This window comes from Syngnathus typhle, linkage group LG8 (assembly GCF_033458585.1).
Source record: "Syngnathus typhle isolate RoL2023-S1 ecotype Sweden linkage group LG8, RoL_Styp_1.0, whole genome shotgun sequence".
Taxonomy (NCBI): Eukaryota; Metazoa; Chordata; class Actinopteri; order Syngnathiformes; family Syngnathidae; genus Syngnathus; species Syngnathus typhle.
In genome coordinates this window covers 8,190,639-8,211,257 of record NC_083745.1, presented here as the reverse complement: position 1 = coordinate 8,211,257, position 20,619 = coordinate 8,190,639, and the positions used below count along the sequence as shown (strand labels likewise).

The following is a 20,619-nucleotide window of genomic DNA, read 5'->3' as shown; positions in this document are numbered from 1 at the left end:
ACTCAGCTTAAGCAACAACTGGCACAACAGATCAATGTAATGCCAGCCAGGACAGAGCTGAGTGTTTCTCTTAAAAAAAAAAAAAAAAGTTACCTATAGTTATGTGTGCAAGTTATTTCCTTTTCAGTTGAATTTTAAAGGGCACCATTAATTTTGTTTGTTATCTTTTAGGGCAGCTAGATGGATGACAGAACTCTCGTATATGATTCCGTTTATCTTTAGACAGTTTAAGATTTGTTGCTTTTACTATGCATTTGTAAAATACATTCCTGGTGCATAAGCACTCACTTCTTGTCACATCTATCGCACAGGATATGCAAAGGAAGAGCCTGAGAAGACAGTCAAGGCCTTGTAAACATTAGCAACAGGATATATCAATCCTAGGTAGGACACAAAAATAAAGCTGACAAAAGAGCCAGGGGACCACAAGCTCCAAAACCTGGATAAGGATTTTATTGATAATTGAATTACATTTCTCTTTTATACATATTTCATAAATGATACAGGATTTTACACATTCTTTTTTTGCCAATATTACAGCATCATGTTAACAGAAACATAATGTCCAGAAAGAAATAATACAAATAAAAAATAGGAGGTCAGAATGGAGTACATTGTCATTTCACTCGTAGACGCTTCACTCTTTTAAACATATTTGGAAGTGCACAGCAGAAATTCAAAAAACACACATTCAAGACAGAAAAGTCATTTTGGGCAACAAAAGAGGGCATGAGGACAATAAGAGTGGGATGTGTTTGGAGGTGTTGGCCTCCAAAAGCTACCACGTGGCACCTGACATTTTCCTCCAGAATCAGAAGCAGGACATTAGCAAGTGAGGTCAGCAGTCAAAAAGCCTCTTTACTAGTGCACAGAAGATGGACTTTTTTTTTTTTTCATTCTGGGGGGATAAATGCAATGTAGTTAAAAAAAATAAATAAAAAAATGGATGTGGTTGTGGTGTGATGGAGAGCAGGTGATCGGCAAGGATCAAGTTCGGCAGAACTAATTCTAAACACGCAGGCCGGTCCACTGCTAGGAATCTCTACTAACAACGTCCCTAAAGTTTCTTTGCCTTTTTTGTATACATCTTTTTTTTTGTACATAATTTCCCATGTAAACATACATTCATGCAACACCCTCTTTATATAAATATCTCTATATTTGATGTATTCAGACTTTTAAAAACACATGGGGGTCGGGGAAGTAAATGAGGGACGGTTGTGAGTTAACAAAACAAAAACAGCGCTGCTAAGTGAGGACAACGATCAACTCCAACAAGGGAAACAACTTCACTGTGTGCGCAACAGGAAAATCATTGTAAGCCATTGATGGATATGAATGGGATGAGGGTGGAAGGGATTTATCACTATTGACAAGATGCAATGGTGGTAAAGGAGTCAATCTGATGGTTCACTCAATTAACAAACCCATTCAACAAATGTCATTTAAAACATTCCGACCATCAGTGACTTTTTACCCCATTGCTTGTATGGCAACAGTGTTAAAATCCTTAATCATCCCAAAAGGCACCTTCTCCCCTTAAGAGATAATGCACACGCACACGATAAACAAATCCTATCTGGACTGGTAACTTTTTATTGGCTTTAAACAGAAGCAATTTAATAAGAAATTTGGAGGATCTGCTCGTAGGGTACACACACAGAGGATGGAATGGCAGGACAATATCGGCACTCAGTGGTCATGAGTGAGGTTTGTTAACAGGGGTGGGGTGGGGGGGGGGGGGGGTTAAAATGAGTTTAGACCTTTCTGTGCAAAGGAGTATTGCGGACACAGAGAAAAGTAAAAAGAAATGAGAAAAATTCGGTAGGACATAAGTTGTAACGCAATTTTACAGTTGAGGAAATGTCAACATTTCCAGATAGATGCAAGTATCTGAGACCAGCAGTCTCTAAATACATTCTATGCAATAAAAGTGAGGATTTTCTTACCATAAAAAAAGTGAGTTCTAGTTTTTTTTTTTGCTTATGCTTTAAACTTACCAGCTTCATTTACAGTTATAATTTTTAATAATAATATTATCATTAACTTTACAACTTTATTCTAAAATGAAATATTTTTTTCTTGCATGATTACAACCTCTTTCTCATTAACATATCACTCTCACAGTCTCATCTTTTTTTTTCTTTTCTGTATGTTCCTAATACTCCTTTGCATTTTTGGAGGCATGGACAAAACAGGGAGAGGAAGGGTCACCGATCAAAGACCACCACACGGAAATATATTTTTGTCCTTAACGTACAGTATGGCTTCGATAAACAGACTTAAACAAACAGGGGAGTGACAGAGTGCCTTATCCACTAAAAGCTATATGAGACAAAGAACAGTTTCCATTGGAGTAGAAAATGACTATGGCGTGCCTACACATTCACAAACCTCTACTGAGGGCGTACCACAGCATGCAGTCTACCCTGCCTTGTCATGGAGGGAGCAGGGAGGTGGAACAGCGACAGTGGGGAGAGAACGCTCTAACAATGAGGCTTTTATTTCATTTCACCTCAAGAGTGGAAATTGATGTGCTCAACCCAAACTATGGGGATGTGATGACATTTTTCTTAAAAAAGAAAAAAAAATGCACCCATCTGACAGCTAAATTGGACTTGTTCTAGTAGAACATTGGAGTTAAAGAAAAGAGGTGTCTAATGCTCTTTCTGTGTCTATACGACAACATGATGAAACTACATGGCGTGAGTGACATTTTAAGACGAGCTCCTCCCCCCACTGGGAAACAACTAGCATCTGGTCATTCAGTTTATTTGATTGTATACATATAGATTTATTTTATATTCATTTCATAACAAATATACTATGGCTTTCAAAATAAAAAGTGCCAAAATATTTTTTGGGGTGGGGAATTAAAGAACACACAGTGATGTTGTTGTCGGTAGTACTTCTCATACTTGGCAGGATGGGCTGCCCGGGAAGAGGAAACGGGGTTCTAAACGGACTCCTATCAAAGGTCAAGTTGAGGAAGGATGGCGGTCCGTCAACCTGGAGGAGGCGTGGCCAGAGTGTGAAGAGGCAGCAGAGTTCAGCCACGGGAAGACAGCGTCTCTTTGAGCCTTGTAAACTTGTTTCATGGGTGGGATAGAGACGTTCCTCAGAACCTGACCCCCAGCCAGTGTGTGTGTGCGTGTGTGTGTCAATGGCAAATGTTGGCTCTGCTTGCATGTGACACACACATACATACACAAGTAGTACACAGAAAAAACTTCTGCTGTGCAAGAGGGTCAGGTTGTGGTATTTCCTGTTTGCCCCTCAGGTTCACTGCAGTATGTCCATTCAGAGGCTAAACCACTTAGCCAAGTAGCAAGTTTAACTCCACCATCACTGTGAGTTTTTTTTTTGTTTCAGCTCACCAACATTCCCTTCTGTGATTTTCAGTTGCAATTCCATACAGTTGGTTCAGTCATGGAAGTAAAAAGGAAACGGCGGGGAGGCGGGGATTCCCAACTTGAAGACGGGGGGGGGGGATGCAGGAGAGTTGTAGAGGAGGGCAGGTTTCATATAAGGCAGGGTGAGGGGTGGTGGGGGGTTGGCTAGGGATAGAAAAGGGAATGCCGGCAAAAGAGGGAGGTGTTACTCTTCCCATCAATCTTTACCAACATTGAGCTGTTGAACTGGGAGCTGAAGCTGTAGTGGGTCCCTAAGACGTTTCAGATCCAACTCCACCTGGAGGTCAGGTAAGCAGTGAAGAAAATAAGTAAAGCACATCTATAGTATATGAAAAAAGTCTACACACACCTGTTGTGCCCAAAAAAACATCTAAACTTGTTGACATTAATTAAACATTTTGAGATCATTTATCTTGGTCTGTTTATCTTGAGCAGGGGTGTGTAGACTTTATTTCCACCGTTCTGTATAGCAAGTGCAAGCACAAAAACGTTTTGAGAACCAATTGTACCTCCGAGATATCCTCTTTGAGCTTGTTATACTTCTCTACGTCAAAGCGTGTCCTTTTCACCCCCTTGTGGAGGAAGAGCAGATACTGTCTGTCTCTGGCGTCGGGGTACACGTACTCCTGCAAGTGACAAAGAAACCGCATTTCCCAAGCATTATCAGAGGTTTTTTTGTGATGCACTGCCTGACAGATCAGATTAGGGTTATTGAAAGAGCTTGGCTAGAGGTGAATTACGAATGCTGAGAAAAGGGCAACACTTACATTGTCAGCCTTTCAAAACATACAAAATTAGGGCAGGACGTGGAGAGTTTGCTGTAATACTGCAAATGCTGTTTTTTAAATTTGTCTTCAATTTAACAGGGGAGAATCAATGGGTTCACATTTTGGAGGAAAGTGCCAGCAGTTATAACTGAGCCTATTCTCCCTCATATTAATGTCAGATTTCATTTAATCAGCGGAAAGAACATTTTGTCCACTGTGACAAAGAATGAAAAGAAAAGAATTGGGATTTTATAATCAGTTACTAACGTTTAGATTGTTTTACTAATGGATGGCAAGTGGCAGAAAGGCAGTGGCGGGGCAGCAACAGTCACCTAAATGAATCATGTTATAGATTTATCATGAAAAACCTTTGCCCATGTCAAAATAAAATAAGCACCTATACTGCCGCTTGTATGAAGTTAGCAACCTTTCAAATCAGTTAATGTGACATGAAAATACTCGACTCAATGCCTGTCAAAAACATTTTTTCTTTTTGTACTTTAATACCATATACAACGTTATAATAGCAATTGTATAGCAATAACGTCTGTGTCTTACATTCTATAATGGTGGTGCCAGGAACGTTTGTGTTCCTGTCGCTAGCAGTCCCTGTTTTGTCGACGTGAGTGCAACATCGGTTACTATTGCAACTGTTACTAAGCAAAGCTAATGGGGCAGCAAGGTGAAACGGCAGTAGCCGGTAATGGTTGTGTAAAAAGCGCGAAGGGTTCTCGAGGGCAGGCTGACAACTGTACTCCAGGATTTCATGCCAAATTATATTCTCTCTGATAATGCTGAGAGACAGTCTAGAATATATATGAAGTTGAGGTGAAAACTGGTAATGGCAAAGGCCAGAGATGAGTCAAATGATTTCCATAATCATCAAAACATTCATGACCCCCTTCTGTCGTCTGGAGGAAACACAATCAGCATTCTATTTCAAAACCGGGATATTCACTTCAATCTATGTGGATTGGCAGCAGTGTCAATTTTCTTACCTGACGCGTGAGTACAAAATATGCATACATGGCCATGGCTGTGCCGTATGTGATGAAATAGGTGACAGGCTCCATGATATCCCAGGAGTACTCCCACCATGTCAGCCTGGCCAGGATGCCGAACTGGGTGGCCATGTACGCCATGCCGCCCCACAGCACCAAAGTAGTGCGTCGCTCTGCCTTTCTACTCAGCTCCTGCTTCACCTACATGTGGAAAAAAAGTGAGAGGAGCAACTCATGAACAATGTGCCAAACAGACCAACATTAAGAAACAATCTTATGAATAGTGATAAAAATTTAATCCTGCTAACCCCCAAAATACATACAAATTTGAACGACAAATAATCTATTATTTTGGTATAAATTTAGCAGATATTAAGTGATTATTCACCTTTACCAGAGAGCCTGATTGGCATAGCAATGAATAGAAAGGTCCTTCATTAATCAGGTACCCAATGCATATATTAGTGCTATGATATGTTGAAATTTTTTTCAGACTCTATGCTCAACACGCAGCTGCAGACCTTCTCAAGGGGGCGCAGCTGAGAGTTGAGCTCCTCGAGTCGTCCAATCAGCTCACGCTCTTTGCTGAGTTGGTGCTCTTCAATGCACAGGGTGGTATAGAGCTGCTGCACCAAGAACTTGACGTCATTCAGCCTTTCTGTCTCCTCGTGGGGCAGCAACTCTGATGGGAAGACAAATAAACCACGATTAATGGTTTTCTTCTTTGCCTTATTCCTATAACCGTGACGTGAACATCCGCACCTCTCCTCGGTGGCCGGACAAGGTGGGTGGTGTCGTTAATGACGAGCTTGAAATCATCCAGTAACAAGATGTCAATGCCTGTAGAGGAGGCGACTCTGGCTCCATCTGGAGAAAGTAAAAAAGATAGAAATATAGCGCAAAAGGGGAGCAATAAGAGTTGCCGCTTAACCACTCCATACACCCCCGAGCTCTCTTGACCATGGGGCTCGTTTCGCTCTGATTATCACGAGAGGGAGAGCAGAAGCACTTCCACGCTGAGAGAAGATTCAGAGTGCCAATTGTTCTAGTATAATGAAGCATCGAAGCGGGGCAAATTTACTTCACAGCACATGTGAAAGGATTAAATTCTGTTGCCAAGCCGCAGCAGCAGGAACACTTAACGGCATCAAAATACACTTGAAAGTATGAAAGGGCAAGCACATGCGTAATCTACTAGAGGAGATGGATAGAATGTGTGTGAATGCGTGTAAAAGAGAGAGAGAGAGAGAGAGAGAGAGAGAGACAGAGAGAAAGTGAGAGAGCGTACCCGTGGAGTAGATGGCTACCCGATCGATGCCTCTGTCCTCTGCTTGGAGTTGTTGCAGGAAAACTCCCACGCAATCACTCAGCGGCTTGAGGGTGAACTGACAGCGTTCTCGCCTGGACGGCAAACTAACCGAGATGACTGGCAGTCCGTTCTGGTACACCACTGTCACCTCTGGGTGGCGGTTGAGGCACAAAGACAAAGATTAATACCATTTGTGATCAAGACGTTCCATTGAGAGAGATTAGCTGGAGAGAAAACAGAAGGTGGGAAAGTCACAGCGTGAGAGTAATGGATTTTTTTTTTCTTATATATACACATGTTCTTAAAACAGAGAAAGCCACTTGAAATCGGAAAAATGTAAAATGGTCACTCAGATCTACAGGAAAGAAACAAAAGTTAATCAATTTCATCAAGTGGAGCCAAAATTCAGCAAAGGCTGAAAGGCAAACTTTTTTTTTCTTCTAAGTGCCACCACACAAGCAGCTTAGCAAAAATTTGATTCCTGGTCGGCTGGAGATGTCTGATAAATGTAAGAGGTTTATCAGAAAAGTAAACAAAAAAACGTATAAAATAAGCATCTAGCAATGCACGCAAAAGGACAGTTTCATCAAAGTAAGCCCTGCCAAGCCTGGACGATCAATACATTGTAATATAGCTGACCTTTCCCTCTTAGAGCAGTTATGTCAATTTACTGATGCCAACTATTGATATTTTGTATTCCCTTGGATAGCCTTAAAGACCTCTACATTATGCCTGCGTGATTAGACTGACAATTGTGCAACTTAAAGAACATGCAATTTATTCAAAACTCATTTTCAAGAGGAAAAGAATCAACTTGACACATGAGTGGGTCTTAATGACAAGAGGGCAATAAATCCAATTCAATTCCACAATGGACGTAATCCAAGCTGCAGTACTGCTGCCGCCACGGTAAACTCCCTCCTCAAAACCACTGCAGTGAATCAGCACATCATCATTTGGCAATGGCGGCACCGGCCGGGTCCAGCTACTTTGGATCGTCACCAAATACACAAAGGTGCGCGCATTAATTTCCCCACCCACCACTGCGCTTCTCTCCACCTCCTCCTGCTGCCTTTATCTTGCCCTGTGCAGCCATCATCGCTTAGGGTATCTCCCATCTCACAATCCCACAGCTATTACAGCCGACTTTAAGATAAAATCAGCAAATTGTCACCTGAAAACTTTTCATTCCTCCTGCCAATCACTCTCTACCCTAAGAGATCCTACAATGACAGCTACATTACGCTCCACTGTGGGAATCAATGCACAATTTTGTTACAGACAAGATTCGAGGCAAAGTCAGGGCTTTCCTTCAGCAAAAAAGGAAGCTTTTGCTACACCTCAGGGTTTTTGATCATATGTTTGGGAATAAACAGCATCTGTGACGAAAGGAGAAGGAAGGGGAGGGAGAGAACTTACCCTCTGTAGAAGCCGGGGTACACAACATTCTCTGGCCGTGCCATGAAGGGGAGCCCCTCCAAATCTGCAGACAAGGAGGGGGAAAAAAAAAGGGCTTCATATTAAGGAGAATATACATATTTACATTATAAAGATATGATATGAATGATAATATTTGGTTGTTGATCCAAAGTGAAGCAGGGAATTTTGCAGAAAACATTTGTTCCTGGATCACATTAGCATTTTCACCCTAACCCATTTTAAACGGGGAAAAAAAGCATTTGAGTAAAACCTACCGATTGTGCAGCAAAACCCAAATTTACACAATAATACTAACACCAATAAAACATGTCACACATTTTTCTGAGTTATGGTGTATTTATTCTTGGCTGAGATGCCCCAAATAAATTCTAAAATGTATGTTTTGTTTATTGCAAAATGTATAAACGTGTGGGGGTGGGGCGTTGGGTGGTAGTGAAAGGATTTCGTTTGCTATGCCGCTGAGACAAAAATAACTCAAAGCAACAGACCCACTTCAATGAGCTGTCTCGGCCTGCATGTATGGTGCGCACTAGGGCTGGGATGAGAGCAGATGGCCAAGTTACTATAGGAAATTACGGTTCATTTGGGTTTAGATAAATAAACACATATGGACATTTTGTTTGGTAACAAGACATACTATATGCTAATACAATTTTTGACTGTGCCCCATGATCTCTTGCCTACTGTCAGCTGGGAATAGCCCTAATTTGCCCATGACCATAATGAGGAGAAGTTGCATATAGATTTTATAAATGCATGTGCGTAATTGATTTAATAATACTAAATTACTTCAATTGAACATCTAAAAAAAAAAAAAAAAAGGAAAATTCAATTCTTTGGCTATATTTTAAAACTGCTCAATGCAAAAGGTACATGGCCTGAAATTGCTTGATGTCGTGTGTGTGTCTGTTTTAAGTAATATTTAGCTTTTTTATTAAAGATCAATAGTTCACATACTTTCTTAATTTCCATAATGTTATATATAACCCTAGCCACACCCCACAAATTAAATTGTTGAATTCATTGATTTTTTTTTTCAAATCCATTGCCTCACATTCTATATCAATTAAACAATATCTAGAGCACCATTGGCAGAAAAACACTGCAGTGGGTGACAAAGACGGCGGCAGCCTCAATGTGTGCCTCAGTTGTGTCAGACACTGAGGGGAGGGGGCGGGTGCAGTTGAGCACAGCTTGGGGAAACCCTTTTTTTAATGCTGCAAAAGTAGGAGTCCATTTGCACACCACATTTCCAATCACACAACTCAAGCCCTTTTCTAGGAGCAGCAATGAAGCCTTTTAAGGCATTAAATTAGATGTCACATCCGCTTACATGCATGCACAGTGGAGCAAGGTATAATGAGGCAGTGGAAATACAGCAAAGAACAACAAAGGCAGTAAACTTTTCCGATGTTTGAAATTATTCGCATGGGTGAGCTACTGTTATGCTACAATCATAACAACAGCTAAGTGTGCTCCTGAAGGCACAATGAAGAGACAGAAATAAGCAATTTTTCATATTGCCGAACATATGCAATATATGTGTATGGCATTCACATATCTTTTGAGTATTTTGAGAACCAGCTATGACTATTGCCCACAGTATCCACTGCAACTATAGTGTACTATTTCTTGAATCTTACTGAGCAAAAGAACAATGATGCAAGTTTCTATTTATAACTGTCCACTGACAGTTCTGGGATACGGACGTCTAAGAAAGCATCATAGTACAGGTATAAATGGACACATTTGTGAACCAGGACATGAATTTGATAGTTGTTTTTCTTGTCAGAATCCCCAGAGATGGGATAACCTGCCTTCCCCAGACTAATGCAAGGCAGAGCTGTTGGTGATTAAATGTCTCTGCTTTTTATCAGGGTGTCTGATTGCCAATCACATCCTTCGCACTGTTGTTTAATCCAGAGACGCAAATCCAACTGCAAAGAGTAAAGGCATTGACAGCGCTGAGTTGATTCGAGGAACAAAGACGACGGGTATGTCAAAGCTAGACTCCATCTATTTTCTATCACTCATTCAGGGTCACGGGGGAGCTGGAGCCCATCCCAGCTGACAGTGTGAGAGAAACAGGGAGACAGCCTGAACTGGTTGCCAGTCAACCACACGGCAAATACAAACAGCCATTTCCACTCATGAGCAGCAATTTCCACATTGTCCCTGTTCCGATCAGGAAAAAACTCCACATGAAGAGGTGGGTCTCTACAACAACTAATATTTGGTGGCATCATCTCATAAGGCAAACAAGGTTCTTAAAATACCCTTATCTAATAATTACAGCTATCGGGTATGTTACGGTGACAATGGCTGTAAATGCTACTGTATGAATTCTGCAACATTCCACATCATATTAGTATTCAAAATCACCAAAAGCGTCTCTGGTGGTTGGCACAAGGATATTTTATGTGAAGGCTATACACAAACAAGCGCACACACAAAGAAATGTGTGTCCTGCAGTGATTGCTGTCCCATGGTATCATGGGAGCTCAAACAGTGATTAGGCTGCTGATCAGATGACAAGCTGAGAGAGGCATTCGAGACTGTCTTGAATTGCCCCAGTGCTCATTTGCTGACTTTAAGCTCCCATGAACGATTGCAGCCGGGTGGAATCATGAACATAGGCAAATGATTGTGAATGTGACGTGTGTGCGTCCATTTGTGGTGATGTATCTGCATCTATTTGCAGGTGGTGTGTGTGTGTGTGTGTTTGTCCACCCGTCTGTTCACCAGCCTGCTTGACAGCAGCAGTGGCAGAACGTCTGAGCAAAGCAAAGCCACCAGCGCCACACCACTTTACATCTTCTCGCCCGCCTCGCATTGCCCCTCGCGCTTCTCGGCACGCAGCCGGCGCTGAGATACTGCGTGAAATATTTAAGCGCGTAGCTGCAGTCAATAGCAAAACAACCTTGGAATCAATGTCATGCAAATAAAAGAGTGGGACAAAGACAGACACTGAGCGCAAACAGGAGGACGGACAGATGATATGAAAGGGAGGGACGGAGGATGAGGGGAATGTAAGGATAAATGGAGTGGCAGGAGGGAGAGTCATCGAGATGAATGATGGCCGGAGTAAGAGTCACCAGTGTGCTGCTGCATGCATACACTGTGCCCTGCAGCACACACACCGTGTCTCAAACGTGACTTCCTTTCATTGAGTTGGAGGGGTAGGGTGAGGGGGAGCAGCAGCAAGTAGGGAGGAGGGGAGAGGGAAGGCGGCGGTTGCTGATCACTGCAGTAGAGGAATTCCTCGTCTTGAATCAGGGGGTTGCCCCTCGCCGTACCCCTCCTCTCGCCGTCTAGCTCTCACTGAATCCTGATAAGCTGGTCTCAACATCTTTCTTCTCTCATCTGCACTGCGCCTTACCTTACACTGCATTTTACTGTACTACCGGACGGTTGTGATTGATGCAGAATTTGAGGACTTGGTTAACAGTGAAGTTGTTCAAACATTCAGTTTTTGGAGCTTGTATGTATGTCACAGAGACAAATCTAAATGATGCTTGGCATTATTTTTTTTGGGGCATTTCAGACAAAATAATTCACAATCTCCACTAAAAACCTAACTTAAATCTTGACAGCTGAACTGAACACAAACTGACAAAGCAGTTTCCCTCAGAACGCATCAGAACAAAAACCGTGTTGAAGAATCATGTCGCTGACATAATTCCCATTTCATGATGCCCTTGCGGGGATTTGCAGCACTCTGTCATTTATCTGCACAATGGCTGTATCCATCTATGTGCTAATACGCTTTTCTGGGCGGCAACATCCTGGATAACATGGACGATTTCCCAAAGTGATTGTTGAAATATTTCATACAGAATATACAAGAGCCCATGTTATTATCTATCGACGGTACGCTACTGAAGCAAGCAGTGCTTATTCTCGCCATCGCTGGAAATGGAAATTGCTTTCATATTAATTCTATTTATCGGACATTACACTTTGCTGGTTAGAGTCCAAAGACAAGGACAGATTTACAATCAATCAAATGGATATGGGGTCAAGTTCCCAGCAGCCGAGTCATTAGGTACCCTATCGTGTTAGCATCATAGAAAATGCTAGAACCACGGTCAAGGTAGAGTTAACCGAGAGGTCACACCGTAAAGATATAAATGCGGAGTACACAGTACATCGCCTAAAATTAGCCGACACACACACTTCACAATTTTGAGAACAAATTCTGTGTGAATTGTAAGTTAAGAATAAGCCAAACGGGGTTTATGAGCTATTAAATTAGAAAGGCAGTGTATCTACGGTCTCATGACTCTCATCACTCGTGAGAAGGAATGAAAGAAAACGAGAATCCCATTCATTAATCCAGTGAGGCAATGCAGAGTGTGTGTTGCTTTCCTCTGGTTGTTTCCAGATTTATTGCTCTTCCATATTACATTAAGGGACTGCTGAGTCTTGTACTTTAAAATCTATTTTCGGTACACTTGCATTAGTACATAATTCACTATGTCTAAGAAATAAGCAAATGTTAACTAAATGAATGCAAGAAATAAACACAGGCCTTTTGGCAATAATAGGATGAACCACAGTTGTAGCTGTATGTAATTTTATTCAAGATTTCAAAACCGAATTCTGGAGAATATCCCATCTTTTCATACAACGGCTTCAGTTAGTTTACCCAAACGAAAGAGTGCTGCTTGTCAACTTATGCACGTTAAGAAGACTACACAAGAATTTTAAATAAACATGAAAATATTAATTTATACTGTATTATATATATTGGCAGATCATTTCCATAATCCGTTGAATTTATGCCAATTCAGAATAAAGTCAAAAACATAAAAACAAAATGCATATTTAAAAGTTAAAGATTGATTCGATTCAGAAGCCAATATTTTTCAGTTGCATTGTTTGAGATCCGATGAGTACAATGAGAACAATCATTTACTTCCGCTCAAGGGACTTTGCAGGCTAGACATGAATGCCGTAGGGTTAAAACGGAACAAAAACCAGAAACTAAACTAAATAAATCTGCTACCCAAAGATAAGACAACCACTCTGCACTTGCAAGAGACCAAAACGGAATTGTGTGTGAACGTTAACACAGTCGACTTTATGCAATAGAGAAAAAGCTGCGTCGTTGACAGACAATGAAATCCCCGGTCCCGTTTTTCAGCACCACCATATTACACCATCTCCGCTCACAGGTTGCACAAACTGTTACAAACCATGGATTTAAGATGGTGACAACCTGATTTCTCTACTGCACTGCAGAGTTGACTGCGATTTGGCTAATTCGAACGTCAAAACGCCACAGCCGTTACTGCACGCAATAAACGAATAGATTAGTTCCATCTTAATTTGGTAAATTGGCTTTCGGACCCTGAGTATGCTTTGATTAATTAATGTCTACTCAAGCTTTGCATAATCCACAGGATAAAACAGAGCTGTACATTAATTTTATACCATTTGAGCAGGAATCATAAACATCACGGCCAGTCGCCCACCTCACAAGACTTCTCCGCGCCTGCTTGGGACCGGCAACGTGAGAACCGGCTGCATTATTAAACAGCAAAACAGGCTTCCACGCCTGAAACCGCCGCTCCATTGTGAGATCCTCTTTGCTTGAATAATGTGTTTACACAGTATACACAATATGCCTGCATATAGACGTGCGTGGGAGCAGGTGTTTATTTTACAGGCACGATATGACCCTTTCTGATCACTCATAGCAGATGGCACTTGCTGCTCACGTCCGTGATAATTGCATTGTGAGTCACGCAACTCTCAGCCCTTTTCTGAGCTACAGTGCCATAATGCACGGACGGACCAATGCCCCCCCACCCCCCCTTCTTCATTCGCTCTTTCATCAATTCCCCTCCAAGCTGAAGGATTTTCAAAGACATGCGCCAATCCTGGCCTATACATATATATCTCACACACTTGCTATTCCTTAGACTGGGTCCTTTATCTTAAGGTGATCCAACTCGGTTGCAGCTCACATAAAGCAAACCCCTGGAATCAATGCAGCTGAAGAAGCACTTTCAGTCCAATAATGCATCCCGAATTCCTTTTTCTCACCATTATCAGGAGCTTGAGGGGTATGCATCTAGCTTTTCTGCCCACTCGACTTAATTAGGACTATAATTTGGTCCTTGTAAAGTACTAATATATAATCTATATGTGCTGACCTAGATTGTGACCAACTTTAAATAGTCAAAGGTTGAGTATTGTTCAAACAGCTCCTGCCTGACTGCTCAATGCTTTGAGCATCTTCTGTGAGCAGCAATTTATTCAGCTGTCGCAGCTTGAGGCAACAAAGACTTTGTACAGAGGTTTACAAAAATGTTAAGGTTTTGGAAAGTCTTCCAAATCTGGTCTCCCTCTGGGTGTGAGAAAACAGACACCAAAAAAATACAACTGTGTAAAACATTCATTTTGGGATCTGTCAGGGGACATCCATCATGGCTGTTATTAAAACTTACATTAGCATTAGGATATCACCAATTTTCATCTGCAATGCTGATGGGTATATAATATGTCCTACTTTTCGCACTGCATCTCTGCCTTGCTTTCAAAACCTGATCCGATATTATTGACAAATAAAAGTAAATAAAATAGAAAAAATATGTAATTAATTGTAAGTGTTAAAGTTGAGATCAAAATTATCTGCCAACCCTTGGAAGCCTGTAAAGGATATTGTTTTTTTCCCACTATGTTGCTCTTCTGTATAATTGTGACAGACGCAAATTGGAGTGCTGTCCATGTGCATCAAAAATGATCCAAGGGGTGCTTGTTTCCACACTCTGGGTGCCACTTCCGCTTGTAGAAGCCAGCCACCGCGAACATTCACAGGCAGGAGAGGAGAAAACCAAATGACAGCAGGAACGTGCTAGCACGATGGTGTCAATCCAACAAAAGTCGGGCAGGCCCGTGGTTCAGCAGTATGCGGAGCACGATGATTCAGGTCTGTCCAACCAAGATCTGATTTGACCATGGCAAGAGAAATGCTGTAAATTTGATCCATTTTGACAAAAGTATGAGATGTTAAGACACGTGGGAACTCTTTTTAGTTGTGAACCAAATGCATAAGAATGCCTATGAGTTTCAGTGTGCCTCTGAGTGTATGCAAGGCTGACTAGGCAGACTACAGAACAGCATTCCACTTAAGGCAATATATTTCTCCGGAGGCCGAAGCTGCTATTTATGAAGCAGAGCATTGGAATGTTCCTTTTGAGGAAACATTGACTGGATTGCGCTTCATGACAGCCTAGTTCCAACGCCCCAAAATGCCTTGGCCATGACTGAGGCAATAGAAGGCCTTTCTGTTACCGCACTGATCCTCCATGCAAGATAAGACAACTCAAGACTTCAGCAATCAATCAGCCTCAGTAGATGTCTGATTACATCACTTTGTGCTCAATGGCGAGAGAGAGAGCGCGAGAGACGCCTCGAAATCGGACTCCATGGAATTGCTGGCTGCTCTCTGCGTTCCCGGCTGTGTCAGCAGCTCGCTCTAAGTTTTACTTTGCTCCAGTCCACATGGACGTGGTATAGCAAGCAGCAGGAAATGTTGTAATTAACTGACATGGACTGGACCAGACACTGTGGAGGTGGCTGTGCATTTTTAATTTGGCACTTTCCCCATTGGAGGGATGGATGGTACAGATCTCATCACTCAGGCCGATGTGATACACATTATGTTACACTGCCAACAATAAAATACATTTGAGATTGGTAGTACTCAAATCGCAAAGAAATACCAGTCCAATTAGGATGGGACGGAATCCAAATTGCTTGCTAGTGGTACAGTGTGTGAAAAAGACTGTTCAAAGGTCAAATAAGATGACAAATGCTTTAATTGTTTATTACTATGGAAGATTATTATTTCATTTTCTTGCTTTTTATATTGAAGCCATGCAAAATGTGACAACTTGCCAGGATGGATTCTGTAGGGCCTAAAATTGGCTGTTTATTTATCCTAATAGAAGCCTTTGGCGAGTGAATATAACTTAATAATACCAACACCAATTACAGTAAGGTTGCTTCAAGGTGCCAAAATCATCCATAAAAATAAAGTGCCCATAGCAGATCTTATTCCTCAGCATCCAAGTCAAATGGAGAGGCAACAGGGAGCAGAAATAAGGCAGAGGAGGCGTGATCGACCACAGAAGCCGAGAATCGAGAAGACAAGTCACAACTTGAAGGAAATGTAAAAACATGTCCTGCATACTAATGCAGCCAAAGGAAATACTGAGTCAGCGAGATATGAAGACGATGACTTTGTTCTAAGGATTATTGAGACTCACTTGCTAAATTTGAGGTCATTTAGGGCACATAAAAGGAGCAACAATGGAGGACACGCTGAACTCAGATTAGAGGAAAGGGACAAATTCAATAATAGACGTAGTTGAACTGTGGAGTTGGATCCGGCGCTAATCTCTACTGACTTCATTAGCCATTTTTCAGCCTTGTCAGTCCTCCTTGCCTCCTTCTGTGTGGTCTGTGTGCTGTGTTTTCCGTCAGTCCCAAAGCTGGGAAAGCTGGAACCAACACGTCACACTCACAGAAACAAAAAGGAGGCAATGAAATACTGTCCGAGACCCTTTTCCCGGCTGGAAATTGGACTGCTTGCTTATTTGACCGGTGCATCCATTCTCTTCCGCATAAGTTCCGCTGAACTGCTTAGTAGTGAAAGTATTTTTTTTTAACAACATTCAAGGCTTGTACACTATTAACTCCGTGACGTTAGTTCATTTTGCAAACCATCGCTGGAAAATGTAAACAGAACTCAACAGAACCAAATGACTAATCTAGAAACAAGAAACAGTCAATCAATAATGTCATTAGTCATCACAATGGGATCTCGGCGTTACAGCCCACTGTAGGCGTTTCGAAGCAGTCAAGTGTTTGTTCCCATGTGACATGATGGAATAATCAATTTCATTTCAAACTCAATGCCTAGTAGAACAACATGGTCAATGTGCAGTTTGGCTATGCAAGACTTACTGAGGTCATTTAGATTGAGAGTAATATGACAAATATATTTTCATATTTCGCTGCTAACATTGACAAACAAAGAAAATGGAATTTTAGCTCATTCATTCCCCAAGAAAGCACTGTGCAGATTTATAGAAATGAACCATCAGAGTCAGCAAGAAATTCCCATCAATCTGTTCTTCGGGATTTCGCTGTCAACTCCCAATTGGAGCTGCACACACCGTGACAGATAAATTGGTGTAAAAACAGCACCAGGCTGCACAAATAACAAACGGACCACTTTTGAGCAACACCTTTCTACCTAACAAGGACACACATTCGGTATTTTTATTTTTTTACTTTTCAAAACATTGCACAAGTGTTTTATTAACATGCTGGCAAACACCTTCGTCAAAATACCTCAAGGGTTAAGAACATTAAACACATTTTAAGCACCCTATTATCTGTTTGGCTGAAATTAGGCCCGATGTCATGCAAACGATTCATCCCGACATACGGCTGGGCTAATGGCATCTATTGATTTTGTTATTTCTAATAACGGATAATGTATTTTACGATATCGATTCTCTGGAAAATTGTGTTCTGAATTCAACTAATGTTCAGGTTGACTAGCAGACTAGAATAAATGGGTTTTTTTTTTGCTTTGACGTTCTACAAAAATATAAACAGGACTAACCCTTTAGTTTTGACAAAGCACAACGTAACGAAGCTAAAAATGTCTACCCGTACCGAAAGGCAGGGCTCTTACTCAAAAGCTAAATGAAATAAAAGTCAGGGTCTCAAATGAGAAATATTTGAAGACATTTATTTATGGCCCATCAAAGCAAATGTCAGAGCACACGAAAGCAAAACAAGACGAGTAGAAATGCACACTATAAACTTTGATAAGAAAATGGGGAGAGACATATGGTTCACTACTTGTGTTCTAAATGGCAAGTGCAATATATCAATCTAATGGCAACAAAATTCTTTTGCGACTGTCTTTAAAACGCACATGCTTTGTAGAGGAAAACTGAAGCCATTGTTCTCTGCAGCTAATTCGCTTACTCCTCCAAACAATGATGGACCCTGAAAGATTGGAAAACATTTATCTTCCTTACTACCAGGAATAAAAAGATCTCAAATCTCATGAGTCAATTTAAAAGAGCCTGTCGAACATTTACTTTGTTTGCCCAACCCACGCAACACCTTTTATGACTTCTATCAATTGCATTTCTCTCTTTGACGTCATCTATAGTCGGAATTAACAGACAAAAACCCAACAAGCTTCCTGAAGCCAAATACTTCCTCATTCAGCTTTCACTCCTTCCAAGAAATGAGTCATGGATGGCTCAAAGAAGTCAGCGTGTGAATGGTTGCGTGCGTGTGTGTGTGTGTAGCCATCATCCAGTAAATCTCACGGGAAACTGCAGTGAAATTGATGCATGCCAAGTAGCGACACGTGGATGGATGGATTGGGAGCATACAGCCTTTGCCAAGGGGAAGATAAGTGCTGATGCTGCAGTAATGGAGTGATGGAGAAGGATGATGTTGGAATAGAAAGGGAGAAATAGCCAAAAAGGTGAAAACAATACAGGTAGTATAACAGGCATAGCTAGAATTGACAATTTCAAGGTGAACTGACCTTCACTCCGGCTGATATATAATATTACAGCTTTGCTGATTGGCCCAACGCTCACAATAAGCCTTGGCAAGGAAAACACTCCCACCTGAACCTCCTGTGTCTCCTCCTTAAACAAACAGCTATCCCCTCTAGGGGCAATGTGTCAAGGGAGAGGCACACATTGGTGTTGGTCCTCTCAATAAAAAATAAATTTAAAAAATGTATAATGATTACAAAACAATTAAGTTTTTTTTTTTCTGAACCCCCAACTTTCAAAAAGAGTACAATCAAATGAGAATGACATTCTAAATACACCTTAAAGTGTTCCAGGTACATGCCAGGGTGGTTGCCTAGGTGTCCTAAACATTTTTTGCAAAGAAAATAGCATTTCAATAAACATGATCCCAACTCTAGCCCAAACATGAAACACTGCTACAAAGGAAACACTACAAAAGGGGGTATTGGGTTGGTGATGAATTGCTCTTCAAGAATTTAATCGAGCCTTGAAGCTATTAAAGTGAAATGAGGTGCATTACTTGGCTGCAACTAAAAAAAGTGTAATATTTTCAATCTTAAGTAGCTTGTGGCATGAAGAAGGGATGTCAACTAGGGCCTAAATTCAGTAGACATTTATCATTCAACCACAGCAATAACAATGTTCTTCAATAATTTCACTAATGACGTGTAAACAACACCTTATACCACCCATTTTCTGTTGTTTAACTTAGGCATAGCTTTGGTGATAAGATTATTTTTTCCTATTACCCAGCAGGAGAAGAAAACCATTCCTCTGTTGTCATTTTCCAACCACACCTAATGCAGTTAAATGTAAACGCATGCCGAGGGTAACATGCGCTCATTTGTCATTGTACAATTGCCCCAATTGTCCATTTTATTGGCCAATGAGACAAAATACACATGTGCCCCACGACAAATAAAGCACATTCGCTCACTCCCACAAAGCCAACGTACACGCATGAGTAAGAGTTGCTGGGCTAATGCACTAAACAGAGCAAAACTGTAAACACTAAAGACGCAAATATCCTGTTCGCATAAAATTTTAAAACTGGTTTGTGAACCTTATATTGGTGAAAAACATGCCCTCTTGAACTTGAGTTGATTTTAGAATATCTGTTGTTCCTTAATTGTTAATTCGTTGTCAAAACAGAAACATATTGGAAATAAGTATAATAATTGCTCTAAAAGAACATCAAATAAAAACCTTAAAATGTTGCTTCAACTGTTAGAATAGTCGTACCAGACTCGTACAAGGCTTAGTCATGTCAAAATTTTGCCAATTTTTCTATTTCCGATTTTCATATTAAAAAGCCGTACGGAAAAAAAGAAATAAATGAATAAATAAATACTAACCTGCGGGGATAGGGCAGTGGGAGGCTGAGTGAAGAGTGTAGAGTGGGCTGCTGACCGAAGGCCATGCGCTCTCCTGACAGTCTGGCGCGTGATTGGCGCAGACAGTACCTCCTGCTAAAAAGAAATAAGAAATAAATTAGCCAACATCTCTCATCATCAGCTCAAATTGGAAATAAAGTGGCTGTGATGTAGCAAAGTTAAACACCAGCAGGGTTTACAGAAGCTTCCTCAAAAGAGGATTAAAATTATGAAGCGTGAAAGTGGATGCTGTTCGCGTCCGTCTTCTCGTCGTAGACTACAGTGGTTGACTTTTTGCTGCAATTTAAATACGTTATGTGGTTGCATAAGTCTGTGCAATATGTTAGCAAGCAACCCATCTGTGTGTATTTCCATTATTCAAACTCAGAATTTAAAGTAAATATACTCAGTTACCAAACTGAATTAAAGACCTCTCATAACTATTACTATTATACGTATACCCGTGTCTGCGTTTTGTCTTTTTATTCCTTAGAGGTCTGATGACAAATCAATTTGGTGCAACATTGCAACCTCTAAAGTCTAATGTCTGAGGAATGGATGATTTCTATTTCCACGATTTGCTCGGGGACGAGGTCGACCAGCATTCCGGAACGGAATGTGTTTGACCTTAGAAGAATGATAAACAGCAGCAATCACTTTTAAAAACTTTGCCGGTACATTTTAAGGGCATGTTATATCAAATTTGTCAGTAAAGTAACACATAGAC

The 20,619-nt window shown here is 41.1% G+C and overlaps 1 protein-coding gene across 2 annotated transcripts in view; it reads right to left on the bottom strand.

Moving 5' to 3' along the window:
• Positions 1–431: 431 nt before the first annotated feature.
• mcu (mitochondrial calcium uniporter) overlaps positions 432–20,619 on the bottom strand; it is a 34,719-nt gene continuing 14,531 nt past the window's right edge. Inside the window, exons 2-9 of one of the 2 annotated variants that reach the window (XM_061285918.1) lie at positions 19,875–19,985; positions 7,910–7,973; positions 6,470–6,640; positions 5,944–6,048; positions 5,703–5,863; positions 5,179–5,382; positions 3,923–4,039; positions 432–3,690 (exon numbers count right to left, since the gene is read on the bottom strand). In XM_061285918.1, the coding sequence (XP_061141902.1) occupies positions 3,610–3,690; positions 3,923–4,039; positions 5,179–5,382; positions 5,703–5,863; positions 5,944–6,048; positions 6,470–6,640; positions 7,910–7,973; positions 19,875–19,985 (1,014 nt within the window). In that variant the 3' untranslated portion in view covers positions 432–3,609. Of the gene's footprint in view, positions 3,691–3,922; positions 4,040–5,178; positions 5,383–5,702; positions 5,864–5,943; positions 6,049–6,469; positions 6,641–7,909; positions 7,974–19,874; positions 19,989–20,619 lie in introns of both variants that reach the window. The other variant, XM_061285917.1, reaches the window with a different exon arrangement.